Raw genomic sequence first — 15,345 nt, 5'->3', positions numbered from 1 at the left:
GACGCGCCTGTGATTGGCGGGCCGGGGACACCAGGACGCTCATGATTGGACGAGGCTGAGCTGAAGGACTGCATTTTTGAACCGCGTAGGGTTCTGGGTAGCAAAGGTCTTGGAAGGGTCTTAACCGAAAGGGGGAGGGGGAAGGTCGCCAACAAACGGCTGAGCTCATAATCCGGGCCGCGACCTGGCTGGGGCGCCCCCTCCCCCCATGGAGAGGGCCAGGCCGGAGCTGCCGCCTCAGCCTCGCCGACTGCCACGGGCGACCCCACCGCTCCGGTTGCGCCCTCCACCGCCCCCGCTGCCGGTCGAGGGCACCTGTTTTCACTCAGCGGCCGCCGAACCCCCTCCGTCGCCACCTGCCCCGTGCGCGGCGGCCATTGCGACGGTGGCCTCGTCGACGCGCGGGGAGGACCCGGCCTCGGGCGTGCAGCCCGCCGCACGACGGCTGCTGCAGGTGAAGCAGGAGCAGGTGCCGCCGTCGGGGCCACCGCCGCCTCAAGCCCAGGACGAGGACGCCGGAGCCTCGCCCGCGCAGGCGCAGATGCTGCAGCTGCGTCCCGAGCTGCTGCTGTTGCCGCCCGCGGCCGAGGGCGCCCCCTGCAGGCCGGAGTTGCGCCCGGTGCAGCCTCGGGTGCTGCAGGTCAAAGCCGAGAAGCCGGATTTGGGGTCCGCCTTAGAGCCGTCGCTGGGACCTCGGAGGGCCGTTGAGGCTGGTGCTAGAGTCGCCAGGGCGGACGATCCCGGGATGGCTGTCGACGGCCACCGGGGGGACGAAAAGAAGGGCCAGCCGGAGGCAGAGGAGGTCACGAGGGATGCAGCGAAAGGCGGGGAAGGCAGGAGCCTGGCCGCCATCGGAGAGGGGGCCATCAAAACGGAAGAGCCCGAGGGACTCCGCGAGGACTGCAGGCTGGGCGTGGAGGCCGCGTCCAATGGCCTGGTCCACGGCAGCAAGGAGGTCATCCTGGCCCAGCCGTCCAGCGCTTTTGGGCCGCACCAGCAAGACCTTAGGCTCCCTGTGACCCTCCACACTGTCCCCCCCGGGGCCCGGATCCAGTTTCAGGGCCCGCCACCACCTGAGCTGATCCGGCTGACCAAGGTCCCCCTGACACCAGTGCCTATTAAAATGCAGTCCTTACTGGAGCCGTCGGTAAAAATCGAGACCAAGGATGTCCCGCTCACGGTGCTGCCCTCAGATGCAGGTAGTGGACCGCAGGGAGAGCGGGTCTTGCAAACCTCGCCCGGGTTGTCCCCGGCTCAGAAGCCCAAAGTGGGGAAATGAGCCGCGGAACCGCTTGTCCCTGTGCACAGGTGTCCCTTGCACGGGCTTGTGCGCGCCGGTGACCTACACGCAGCCTGCACCCCCACCCCGAGTCCCACGGCCTAAAGCATCCAGGGTTCTGGGGACCAGAAAGCAGGGAGCCGTAGGAACCTAACTTTGAGACATGAAAGTAGGGGTGGCTTGCTATAGACAACACAAAGCCCGCAGCTTACGTGCTTCGAATAACCACATGAAATTCCCCATTGGGCAGCTCTGTACTTCTGTGTGGCTCAAGAAAAAGAAAAAACTGGTGTTTCATGAAAAAAAAAAAAGGTTACCGTTAAACAGCCAAGTATAGGATTATAGAGGTTGCCTTTAAAAACGAACAGTAAACGTTTTTCTAGAAGAAAGCAATATATCATTGCATGTAACATTTTGGTATTTATTCTAAAAGCTAATTTTGTAGGAGTATTGAAAAGGAAATTCACTGGAATATAGGCTACCAGAATTGTTTTTAAAGAAACGATTATTGTTAGTAACAAGTACAAATATTTTGTTTCTTTTCCAGGATTTCTGACTATACAGTTAGCAAGTTTTTAAAAATTTCATTCAGACAGAATGCTGTATCAGTGACTGCCTTGGAAAGTCATATTGACCTTCATATTTTTGTGAAATTTTATGTTTATTTTGTATTTTCTTTACTGATTCTTCCTACTCACCCTACCCCATCTTGCTTTTTACCTTCATAAGTTTTTACACTTTGTTTGCATTTTCAAAAGAAAATACTAGGAAAGCTTTCTTCTCTTTCTGTACTAGTCAGGTGCTCTACCAGGAAAGCTCTGTATACTAAATATTTTAGCATTTGTAGGTTTTGGAAAATTTTATGTATTCAGCAACTCTAAATATAAGCAGCATAAGTTTATAGGTGGTGTTTTTATGACGTGCATAGATTGGTTCATTCAACCAACTTCCTTTATAGTAGTTTCAGCTGGTTCTGTGACTCTCAAGAAACCACTTTTATTGTTTTTCTCCCAGGACGCCAGAGTAGGGTTGATGACTCACTTTGTCAGGAGTTTTCCCTTCGTGGTGAAATACAACTAATGGAGTGTTGTAAATACTTCTGCCTTAAAGAACACTACAGCAGCCTGTAAATGAGTTCCTTTACACATTTACATAACACTTAGTGCTGCTGGGCTAAGAGTCTTAAGTCATGGTTCTTGCTCCTAATGGTAGAATATTTTTGGTGGGAAATAAACTTAACGTTGGTTATTGTTAGAGGTCTTAATAAAGCTATGGAAATAATAAGCCGGCAGCTTACTGTGCTAGCTTCAACTGTATTCTCACTGGGAGTCATTCTAAGCTGAAGTTTGGATGCTGAGTTTAGGGTTTTATAAGGAATTCTGGGATACTGGCAGTACTCTGGCTATATTGAAGTGTATATTTTCTTCAAATACTTAAAACATAAGTATAGATGAAGGTGCACTTCACTTTAAAATGTGTGTGTGTGTGTCACATTAATTTAGTCTTTTAATTTTTATCATGTAGGAATACCAGATACGCCCTTCAGTAAGGACAGAAATGGCCACGTGAAGCGGCCCATGAATGCATTTATGGTTTGGGCAAGGATCCACCGGCCAGCACTAGCCAAAGCTAACCCAGCAGCCAACAATGCAGAAATCAGTGTCCAGCTTGGGTTAGAGTGGAACAAACTTAGTGAAGAACAAAAGAAACCTTATTATGATGAAGCACAAAAGATTAAAGAAAAGCACAGAGAGGAATTTCCTGGTAATCAAACAAAACCAACAAAGCTTCTTTCTAATTTCTTTTAAACTTATTTAGGTAAAGATTAAGTTAGGTGAAGATTGAAAGACAAAAATGCATATTTTTTTCCTAATGTGATAATGTGTAAGAGTATACTGACTAACCTTGGGGTTATTATTCATTTGATAATGGGGATAAGTTTCCTTCAGTAGAAACGAGTTGGGGGCTATCTGGTCTCATACCAACTAATGCAGTCCAGGGGACATACATTTTTACTGTAGATTGATTAAGTTGTATAAATACAGATATAAATTTAATGAAGGTGAATCTCCATATTTCTAGGGTATAATTTTTGCAAATATACCGGACATAGTAAAATCATGGCAACAAAAATTTGAAGTGCACGCTTCAAGGTAATGAGAATGCAGGGGTTAGCAACACACTCCATTTTAATATGTGGTTATCGGAGATTACTCTTGCCTTCTGATTGTTAGGTTTGTTCCCATCATAAGACCTGAAGTGAGTCTGATTCCTTCCCAGCATGAAGGACACTGTGATTAAGCTTGGAAAAATGGACAGTGTATGGCTAACATAAGTAGACATGATGGGAAAAGAGCTACTTTTTTTCTGAAATATGAGCAGAATTTTTAGGAAGGAAGATCAGAGGTAGCAAATAAAGAGAACAGTGATTCTTTCAGTTATATGGTAGCTCCAACTGCCACAACTCCTCTCTTCTGACTTTGGAAGGAAATTGGGTTGTTTGTGGTGTTGGAGATTGCCAAGTTTAGGGAGAGTGACTTTCTGAACTAGCATAAAAATAGTGACTGGTTATTGGTGACTGTTGCATTGTAAGATACAGGCAATTGAATCTTATAGAAAGTAAGGAAACAGAGATGAAAACTACCTTACTGGGGCATTCTTTTATAGGTAGAGGAAAGGCTTTGGGATTCCAGTGCATTGACTTTGATCAAGTTCCGCTACAGATTCAGTCTGTGTTCTGAACATAGACATTTGGCCTTCCTCTTTCAGTTATGGGTTACAGAATGGACAACTACTTAGACACTGTATGGACATTTATGTTAAGATGCACAGAGGAAGAGCAAGTCACAGAAATAGTATCATGGCTCTGGGACATAGTCTTTAGACAATAACATGAAAACCATAACTACAGTCTATACACTTATTTAAAAAGCCTGTCTTTTTCTATAGGTTGGGTTTATCAGCCTCGTCCAGGGAAGCGGAAACGCTTTCCTCTAAGTGTTTCCAATGTATTTTCTGGTACCTCACAGAATATTATCTCTGCAAATCCTACAACAATTTATCCTTATCGCTCACCCACCTACTCAGTGGTAATTCCCAGCCTACAGAACACCATCACTCATCCAGTTGGTGAGTTGACTGTACGGTACATTTTCTATTTTTTAAATAGCTGCCGGAAAATCTGCCTCTTACGCTGAAATTTTGTTTTCAAAATTAAGAGTTTAGAATAGCAATATTTGGGGGGAAAATCAAGAAGAGAGAAAATGAGAACATTAAATAGGAGAAGGAAAATTTTCAGTAGACACCCAAGCACTTATCCATGTGTAAAATCTCAGGCATGTAAGCAAGTCAGGGTTAGCAGATGCAGCAGACAGTGCAGGAAGTGGCTGGTGCAATTCAGTAGGAAACAGGAGCGTCTTTACTCTCAGCGTGAAAGAGCACCTTCCTGATGGGCTGAGGCTTCCTGCCCTGGAACGCAGAAATGGTAACTGGCCTGTTGAAATCATGCTCCTGGTGCTCTAGAAAAGCAGTGGAGGTTACCCAGTTTCCACCAGATACTCATTTGGCTCACTGTGTGTCTCTTTCACATTTTTTCCTCTGCTAATGGTTCTTCACAACATTCTTGTCTGCTGATTATAGGGATCCAAAGCTGAGAGCCTCATGTCTTCATGTAGGGCTGTTCATCTCCTAGAGGAAGCTTAATCCATCCACTGCTTGTTACCACTTCTCTTACCACTAAAGACAAATAACAATACTTAAAATTCCCAGTTCTTACTTGCTCAGATCCTCCTGATTAAAAAGCAAACTGCCCCTATGAGTGGAGAAGTTTAGATGTCTTAGAAATTGACTTGCTAGAATATCATTCATTTCAGTGTTGTTAATAATGTATCATGTAAGCAATTGATAGCCACAAAACTACACTGAAAAATGTCTGGCTCAAGTGAAAGATGCAAGAAGATGATCTGTAGCCCCGTTCTGCCTGCACTATTTGGTATGGTAGTATTGCCCCAAAGCCTGTATTTCAAACTAGGCTTAGTTGTTCTTCCTTTTCTTGTTTTTGTGCTGTTACTTATGATTCCTGTCTTCATAATATGTGTGTCTTCTTTTTACCCCCCTTTTCAAGACTTCTCAAATCTGCTCTGTCACTGTTAAATGCTCGGTGTCTCCTCAGGAACAGATTTATCCTTGTTCTTACTTGAAACAGTTCAGATTTTATACAATATGTTAATTTTATGCCATTTTGTACAAAGGTATGAAACTGGAAGATTATCTTCTGATATTAGTAGGGCTCTTATATCTTGATATGTGTAAGTATGGTGGGCAGAATTACAGGAAGCATTTCAGAACCATTCACAACAGTAACCAAGGACAATGATTTTTTTGTTGTCTTTTAAAAAAAAAAAATCCCAATTTCTAATGAGAAGTACAGACAGTACAGATTCCTTTCTTGTATCTCAAATGATAAGCATAAAACATTATTTTATAATTTTCATCTTCTGTATAGTCCAGTACAACCCTGAAATATGTTTAATTTGTCCTTATCAGCTTGGCATTATATAACTTAGAAGAGTTAGTATACACTTGTAAATTTGGAAATTTTGCTGCCTATTTCATGGCAGTACTGCCTATTTCTTCTATAAAATGAGTAAATAATAGCAAATTATAGCAAAAATTGCTTGAGGAATCATAGTTTTAATTTCTTAGCATAAGTAGATTCTAATTTTTTTGCCTTTTTTTCAACTAATTTTCTAAATATGAAGTCAGGATAATTTTGTTTTTCAAGCATTTTTGTTTTATTCCCATGGAGGAAAGCTATCAAGATAGTGAAGCATGATTTTCCACTTAAAAATAATATATTCTTTTTTATAGCAAGTTTTGTGCATTTAGTTTGACACTGTATAGATTTGACTAGCTTTTCAGTTGTAGGAAATAGACTGACCAAGCTAGAGTGCTCAAGGTCATCACTTCCAATAGCTAGCAATAATGCCAATTTTCCAGAATGTTCAGACGGAGACCATTTATCTACTTTATCTAGTATTTCCTAAGTTTCACTTTTGAGTTTCTCTACAATTCTAATACCTCTATGTAAGATCTCTTTTTTTGCTCATTTTTGTCAGTTTGAATTAAAACATCCCTTGGATTTGTCACTATATAATAGTTAAGCTAACATTCTTCAACTATCTCCCATGAAAACTATCTGCTAAGAAATTTTCTCAAGGCCTTCTTTAGTAGGCAGGCCTTTGTTGAGTCTCTGTTGTATTTTCAGTTGCCTTTTAAAAACACAATGACTAAGTACTTGTGATTTCTTTTTTCTTATGAAGTTGGTTTTTTGAACTTGGGGCCTCAGGTGCTCTACCATATAAGCCACACATAAAGTATTTAAAAAGTCAATGAGAATTGACTTTGTGGTCTTTCAGCTCCCTCAGTTTTCCTTTGGGCTGCCTAATTTTTATTTGCATCTAATTTACAGCATTTGACCTTTTTATATATTATATGTATTATTTTATTTATTTGGACAAGCTTTTGATGGGTTCTGTTTGATTTAGCCTGTTAGCCATAATAATTTTCTGATTTTAGGGCACATTTTTTTTCTTTGCTTTTAGCATTATCATGTAAAATAACCATTATTCTATACCTTTTTTTTTTTTTGGTTATCCTTATCCTTCTTCCCCCAGCCAATTTTTGTGTTCCAGAACTTGACTATTTCTAGGGTAGATTCTTTTTTTTGTCTTTTCTCATTAGGAAGGTATTTCATTTTAGAAATGTGCTTATACTGCCTAATATTTTATACACCTAATCCATGGATTTTCTAGTAATCTTTTTTTCCATTGTTTTGGCTCTGTCTTATTTTGTATTGTATATTCTACTAAGCCTGTTGTAATAAGCCATCTTTTGCCCTCTGCCAAATCTTCCAAGCACACATCTATCCCATTAAGATACAAAATCTCTTGGAACACTGGAAGTCTAATTTAGTGTCCTCCTCATGTCAGTGAATTTTTCTCTCTCAGATGTCTTTGGGTAAATTCCAGTGCCACATTTTCATGCCTGCCTGCCTGCCCCTCCACGGCCTAATGTTTACTCAGTGCCTGTGATGGGCCAAGCTGTGAGCTGGGGACAAAATAGAAAGGTGCTTTTATAGTTTCTGGTGTCAAAGACCTCCTAATGTATTTGTAGAAATGGTCGATAGAAATAAAACTGATTTTACTACTTCCTTGACAGAATCTTTAACCATTTTCTTGCTGTTTTTCCGCCTAATACATTATTTACTCTCATTTCTCATACTTAATGCCATACTCCAGACTATTTTTCTGTTCCTAGTTTCTGAAGTGTTTCTTTTAGCAAAGCAGTCCCAAATTCTCGTTGGGCAGACATTATCAGATGTCTCAGTTGCCAGTTATACCAGCATCCTCATATTGTGTTAGGATTCAGACTCTGTTAAAAGCCCTGGAACTTTCGCAGAAGCATATTCATTTTACTCTGGGTTTTCAGGGCCACTTAGTGCAGACATGAAATTGTCTGATTATTGTGTTCTCTACATTTTATTTATTAAGCCTGGAATTGGTTTTCTTTATTTTATCTCAACTCCGTTGATATCTTTCACTCTTCAGAATTTATACATTTTCTCTAAATTTTTAATTTAAAAGTGTTTACTTCTATTTAAATTTTTTGGTAGTAGACAATATGGCATTTTAGTTTATCTAGTAATTCTTGCTTGAAAAGAACAAAAGAAAACAAATTTCTATGATACTAATACTATTATAATCCAAAAAAAAAAAAAATAAGTTGGTTTGTCATGCACTAGTGAAGCCTAGCTACATGGGAGGGAGATTGGGAGGATTGCAGTTCAAGGCCAACCCAAGCAAATAGTTCGTGAGACCCTATCGCCAAATAACCAGGGCAAAATGCACTGAGAGTATGGCTCAAGTGGTAGAGCGCCTGTTTTGCAAGTGTGAAGCTCTGAGTTTAAACCCCAGTCCCATCTTTAAAAAAGTTGATTTACTTGTCTAGCCCTTAAGGTTTGTTCCAGCAAAGTGTTATATCCATAAGTAACTTACATTGAACTAATAAATTTCTTGAAAAGTGATACAATTCTTTAAGTTTCTTGAGGAGACAAAGTCTCAATGCAAAGTCATCTTGGATTTCTCATCATTTTCCTCTCTCTCCAGAGTCCTACTTTTCTTAGCAATGGCCTAGATATTCTTCCCAATTCTCCATCTGTCTGTCTTTATTCTCTCACTCTCTCCTCAGCCACATGCTAGCTTACCTCTCCTTATAACCTCCATAAAGCTTTTTCTTATAGAAAAAAGTGATCTGTCCTCAAGTTTCTGCCATTCCCCACTCCTTCAGTTTGTCCCGGTCACAGAACAAAAGCTTTGTTGCACCATACGTCCAGTCTGCACGTGCAGTGGCTTCTTCCTTTTTGGGGGTGGATGGCAGGAGATAAACAGGAATTATTTAAAACTGTATTTTTTTGTTTTTGTGTTCTTGCACTATGTCATAGAACTGAAATTCACTTCATGTGATGATTAGTAACACTAGCTGCATTAACAAGCTCTAAATAGAATGGCTTAAACACAGACCTTTTCTTTTACTCGTGTAAAATCCAAAATGGGTGTTTTCTGCTTGATAAATACAGCCCTGTTCCAAAAAGTAATTCTTGGACCCAGGCTGCTTCTGCCCTATAGCTCTGTCATCTTTAATAGATGTCATCAAAAGCCGCTGGACTGGTGTGCATGAACCTGCAGAAGGGGAGAGAAATTGGAGGATCTTGTGTGAGTGGCTTTTTAGGCCAGCCTAAGAGGGCTGGACATTGCTTTTGCTTATATGCTGATAGGTAGCTCTTAGTTACATGGTCACTCCCAACTGCAAGGGAGGCTGGGAAATAAAATCTAGCTCTGTGCTAGAAGAATAGGAAACAAGTGGCCAGTTTCTGCCAACCTTATCTACAGTTTGATTCATTAGAGCGATGCCTTTTTCACAAGTCTTCCCTATCACTGACACTTTATCAGAGCTGGCTGAATGTTGCAGATTTTCCCCAGTTTAGCAGACTGAATTTGATTTTTAGTATATCATACTTCAATATAATGCTGTATGTAATTTTTTACTTTAAACCAAATTAGTTCTTGGCCCAGGTTAGTTCCAATGATTGTTGGATTAAATGAATGTGTGACTATTACTCCGTGCCTCGTTTTCAGCTCTTCTTTTTATAGAACTGTCTTGGTGGAAAGAGCATTTGGTAAAGATGTGTGCTTCCTTCCTCAGTAATGGAAACTCGACCAGTGGTTCGGTACCGCTCTTAACTTACTTTTCTTCTGCCTAGAAAGACCATTCTTCTTTACTGAGAGCTAAGAGCTGCTTGTACAAGTATAGAAAAAAAATTGGCATTAGAGGTAGATTTAGGGGTTGAGTATGATAATAATGAAATTAATAAAAATTTGAGAGATTTTACACATTATTTCTGGCCTTATAGTTGTTTAGAGGATCTCTTATACCAAATCAGCATAGAAGTACCATCAGCTACAGGCTGAATTGTTAGTTTGTTCTTTCATCCATTTAGACCTTTCTTAACTAGCTTTTTATTAATGAGGTTCTGCACTAAATGCTGAGCATAAAATATTTCCTGTTCTTAAGTTCCCAGCTTGCTGATTGTGGTAAGGGTAGCAGACATGCAAATAATTACAAGGACTTACAGTGTTTTAGATTACAAGGTTTGGAGGGAAGTTACCTGTGCTTGAAATCAGGAAAGACCTCAACATTGAGGGCCTGCACCTTACAGGTGGGAGGGCTAATCCCTGTGACCGCACCATCTGAGAACAAGAACAGTTTCATTTATGCCCTGTGGCTCTACTTCATTGAGTCACAGATCAACTTGAAGCAGATGTATGTGTCCCTTCGTTTCCCGCCTCCAAGTTTAGAAGGGACGTTATCTGCCTTAAGAGAGGAGGAAGGAGGGGAGGTCTTACCTGGGTATGGCGGAAAGCAGATCCACATTTCATTTGGCCTCTGACAGAGACATGTCTAACTGCAGCGTCTGTTCTCAGACTGCATGGTCTTTATTATAAACACCTAACTTCCTTGGGAGAGACTGGACATGACTCTATTGCTGACTTATATATTTCATCAGGGAAGTTTAGTTAAACTTAATCTAATATGTCATTAGGATAATGCAGCAACTCAATCAGCAGTCGTGTTTTCTTCAGGAACAGAAATACAAAATTGTTTATCTACTTTAAAAATTCTGCCATATCCGTCATGCCCTGCTATTATAGTATTTTTCTCATATCTGTCACAAATGATAGACCTGTGATATGTCTTATACTTACTTGGAAATTTCCTTCTGTATTTACATACAATGCAATGGAGTGAAACGATTTTTTTAGTTAAGTTTTTTTCAACTAAAAAAGTCATTAAATAATACACAAAATGAAAGAAAAATGATTTATACTACTATTCCGAAATCCCTATTAGCATTAAAAATAAAATTCATAAATTTTAGATTAATACAAAATTCATATAGTACAAAATTAAATCTAGCTTTTCCTACTGCCCACCTGTCCTGTCCCTATCCTAGATAGCCACTCTGTAAAACTAAGTAATTATCGTCAATAATTTCGTATTTATTCCTGATGTAAAAATTTATGTATGTATACCAACATTTGTATATATTCATTCTTTAATTCGCCAGTCAATAATTTTATTCATTTGTTTATTCATCTGAAAAAAATTGTTGAGGGTCTATTCTGTGCCAGTCAGGACTCTGCATAGGGGTACAATAGTGAACAAAATAGAAAAGATCTCTCTTCTAATGGCACTTACAGTCTAGTTGGGAAAGGGAGACAAAAATGTAATAAACATGAAGTTGTAATGACTTCAGTCTGCTCAAAATACTATAAAGAAAGAACGCTGGTTTTATGTGATGATGATATTCGGTAAGGTGGTTAGTGAAGGCCCGTGCTTAAACAGTGCATTAAGTTTTACTGCAAACAGAAAACCATGTAGTGATCCAACTAGTGCTTGACCTGTGCTATTTTATTTCTAAAGGTGAAGCCACACCTGCCATCCAGCTGCCCACACCTACAGTCCAGCGCCCAAGCCCCATCACACTTTTCCAACCCAGCGTCTCCAATACTGCCCAGGTGACCGTCCAGGCTCCAAGTCTACCACTCCGCCCAGCACTCCCTCCTCAGCGCTTTGCTGGGCCTTCCCAAACTGACACTCATCGGCTGCCTTCTGGAGCCAATCACTCTGTTAAGAGACCCACTCCTGTCTCTCTGGAGAACACCAGCAGGATTCCAACTAGTGCAAGTACTGTCCATGCCAGATTCGCAACCTCAACCATCCAGCCTCCCACGGAGTATTCCAGCGTTTCCACTTGTCCCAGAAGTGGTCCAATCCCCCAGGCGCCTCCCATTCCACACTCACATGTCTACCAGCCCCCTCCCCTGGGCCATCCAGCCACGCTGTTTGGAACACCACCACGGTTCTCGTTTCATCACCCTTACTTCCTTCCTGGACCTCACTACTTCCCATCAAGGTAAATGAACAGTTTTCCTTTCATCTAAAAATACAGCTAATGAATTTTTATTTCTGAAGAATCTCTCTCTCTCTCTCTCTCTCTCTCTCTCTCTCTCTCTCTCTTTCTCTCTCTCTCTCTCTCTCTCTCCCTCCCTAACTGAGAAAGGGAATTTCCTTTTTCAGTTTGGAAGCTAGTTTAGAGGTTATATAGGAGCCAAGCAAACATTAATGAGTTGGTGGGGGTCATATGAGGACTGGGGGAGCTAGAAAAAGTGCATGTTCCATCTATTGAGTGTTACAACTCCTCTCCAGCCAACTCTCCACATGAGAATCTGGGCTCCAATGTTGTCAGTGATGATTTTTCATAGGACACAGCTATAACTTAAGATCATGTAGTCAAATCCCTTTATCATATAAAACCGTGCTTCTCAAACTTAATGTGTCCATAAATCATGTGACGTTTTGTTAAAATGCAGATCCCACTTCATTAGGTTTGGTATCTAATAGAATCCTGTGCCAGGGCATAGTTTGCCCTATATTCTGCTTCTCTAAGAAGCTCCCACGTGATGACAGTTCAGCTGGTGTGTACACCATGTTTTGAATAACAAGGGTACAGAGGAAGGCTTTTTCAGTCTGAGAGAGCTTAAATGACTACTTCAAAGTATACATCCTCTTCCAGATTTTGCCAAACCAGACAATTTCCCATGTAAATTACCAATAAAAAACTGATTTTCATAGGGAAGTATCTTGGGAAAACATAACATCATTTTGGAGTGATAGAATTCAACACCCTTTGCAAGCATTCTGAGAGACTGGTAATAACCTCTACTTTTTGGCTGGTGTGTTCATGGAGTGTTAAGTATTTACATCAATCTTCTATCTTCTATTGTTATTTAGAAAGTAAAATGACTCCCCACTTGGGTATACTCACTCCTCAAAGGAAACAACTTTTGAGGATACTTTATGTTGCTTCAGTTCATAATGGGATTGCTTGCTTTCAAATACTTAAACTCAGCACTGGGAGAAAAGTGGAACTAGAAGGTTAGAATAGGAGAAAGGAGTTTGCAATCCGAGGGTTTTTGTTTTGATTTTATGTAAGCTTATTTTTATCTTTAGCAGCTTTCAGGAGCCTTTTAGTTCAAGTCAAGCTTCAGAAGACTTCTAAAGCCAAAGGTTGAGAATCTTTCTCTTTGCTATCTGCCAGGATCTAGGATTTCATAGGAATTTTGGGGAATTTTGTTTTCCAGCTGTAAGAAGAATACTAAAGGCATAATGGAATTTAATAAATGAGTGGATTTGGGAACACTTGTCTCTAGTTAGAACCTTGAGGTTTATACCTAACATTGCAGAAATTGTATTTATTACATAATTCATTTTGTAATACAGGAAAGGCTTGGACAGTTCCACTCAGAGGAGAGGACAAAATGCCAGCCAGAAAAGGCTATGTTCTACAATCTCATTTCAGCTGCTGTTGTTTTTGTTTGTTTGTTTGTTTGTATTTTCCCTATTTTTTAGTGTTTTGAGAGAGATGCATTTTACATATATTTTTCACAACAATCCAGTGACTTGGTATAATACCACCCCTGCTTTTCCAGATAAATTTGTCAGGTGTTGAATAGCTTTGTCAAGGTCACACAAAATGGCAGCACCAACAGTCACACTGACATTTGTTTGATCTGGAACTCTACATATAAACTTCCTCAATGAAACTCCTCAGTGTAATGACTCATCCTGATTGGCAGCTATTAGTTCTCGCAGAGAATCAGGCCGAAAATAGGTACTTTTGAGTGGAGTGTTTCCTTTATATTAGACAGATTAAGTAATTAAATCTATAATTTAGTTAATTAAGTGACAAGGCTTACAGGATTTCACCATTAATGTACAAATCATCTGATACTTTAAAGAACATTTTATGAGGAAAATTTTCAAAATAAGTTCTTAGAATACAGAAGCTACCCTTTTTTCCTTGACACTGTTATTAGTGATTAATAATAATACTATGGGAAGCATCAACTGAAGTAAATAAATAGTATTATACTTATTAAAAATGAATTTTATTTCATTTAGGAATGTCAAAGCAATAACTGCTAACTATAAGCATTAAGCTACATGTAGTTTTCCTAAAAGGAAGAATAGCTTTATAAGTGAAAATTTATAATACTTCACAATTATTTTTCTGACTTTTACTGTATGTGTCTGATGATAATTTCCCCCCAGGCAATGGGTTTATGCTTGTCTACATAGTATATTTCAGTAAAATCTAGTGTGGGTAAAAAAACTGATTCTTTGCTTTTTTCTTCTCCAAATTAATAATAGGATCTTCTCTAAAGAATATTTCTTTTCTAGCCTTACTCATTTATAAGTGGGGTTATTCAATTATTTCAGGAACATAATTATAATGGACATTTGCGATATAGCGGTAAATATTTTTATATATTTATTTTATGTGTTACTTATGTTTTACATATATATATATACATATATATACATGTATATATATATATATATTTTTTTTTTTTTTTGCTGAACAGGCCATTACCCCATGTGTATCTGGATTAAAAATCAAGCAGGTTAGGAAGTTTAATCAAGGAATCAGTCTGTAAAACAGAGGGACACAGAAGTGCAGATAATTCTAAGAGGGCTAATCTTCCTGCATTAAATTCATAGCCATCATTATACTTGTTCCTATTGAAGCCCTCTTTTTCTGTATAATACATTAATTCCTTAGACTAGCTCTTTTCTATTCACTCCTTCTTTTTCCTTCTTCCAATATATTTTTACTTTCACATTCAAGAGAGAGATATAGAATCATTTTGATCATTGAGTAAAAAATATGTTAAAATCCATTGCAAATTAGGGATGTAAAAACAATACAAAAGATAAATGGGGATTTATTAGTTCAAAATGGAAAATATTCTCAGATATGTATGTAGAGTAGGGAAGATATGGCCAAAATATTCTTGGATTTATAGGAATGGATAAGCATTCTAATTTTGAAATTTTAGGCAGAATAACTACATGTTAAAAGTAATCACCTTAACATTTGTTTGAGTCATAGATTCATTTAAGAATTTGATTGAAATTATGGAATCTCCCCGTAATTACATCTATATACATATGCAAACTTTTGCCTGAACTTTTCTGGATGAAGGAAACTTATAGTCCCAAAATATAAGTAGTTAACATAGAATACTTTCTGTATTAACTACCTAGAAATGCTGGATTTAAATATGAACTAAAACCAAACCTTTCGATAAGCCAGGACCCTGGCAGATATTTACAACTTAGATAAAAGAAATATCAGTGACTGATAAAGCACAAAGAGATGATTGTTTTACCCAGGGTTCTATGTGATTTCCACTAGAGAGTAAACCCTAAGATATAATATACCTTAAAATCAGTGTACACATTGGCTGTGGGCCGGTGATTACCTGGGGTAGCTGCTTTAAGGAATACTTCTACCACCAGGCTATTTGCAGATTCCAGAAGGGGGAGTGGTCAGAGCATGAGGAAGGGATTCATTAAGAATTAAGAGTTTATAAACCTGAAAA

At 39.4% G+C, this 15,345-nt stretch overlaps 1 protein-coding gene across 2 annotated transcripts in view; it reads left to right on the top strand.

Moving 5' to 3' along the window:
• The first annotated feature begins 208 nt into the window (after positions 1-208).
• The window catches only part of Sox30 (SRY-box transcription factor 30), a 43,583-nt gene continuing 28,446 nt past the window's right edge, over positions 209-15,345 (top strand). Inside the window, exons 1-4 of one of the 2 annotated variants that reach the window (XM_020179212.2) lie at positions 209-1,199; positions 2,804-3,043; positions 4,229-4,408; positions 11,321-11,813. In XM_020179212.2, the coding sequence (XP_020034801.1) occupies positions 209-1,199; positions 2,804-3,043; positions 4,229-4,408; positions 11,321-11,813 (1,904 nt within the window). The remainder of the gene's footprint in view (positions 1,200-2,803; positions 3,044-4,228; positions 4,409-11,320; positions 11,814-15,345) is intronic. The other variant, XM_020179213.2, reaches the window with a different exon arrangement.

Source organism: Castor canadensis, chromosome 16 (genome assembly GCF_047511655.1).
Source record: "Castor canadensis chromosome 16, mCasCan1.hap1v2, whole genome shotgun sequence".
In the NCBI taxonomy this organism is placed as follows: domain Eukaryota; kingdom Metazoa; phylum Chordata; class Mammalia; order Rodentia; family Castoridae; genus Castor; species Castor canadensis.
This window is presented reverse-complemented; position numbering and strand designations above follow the sequence as displayed.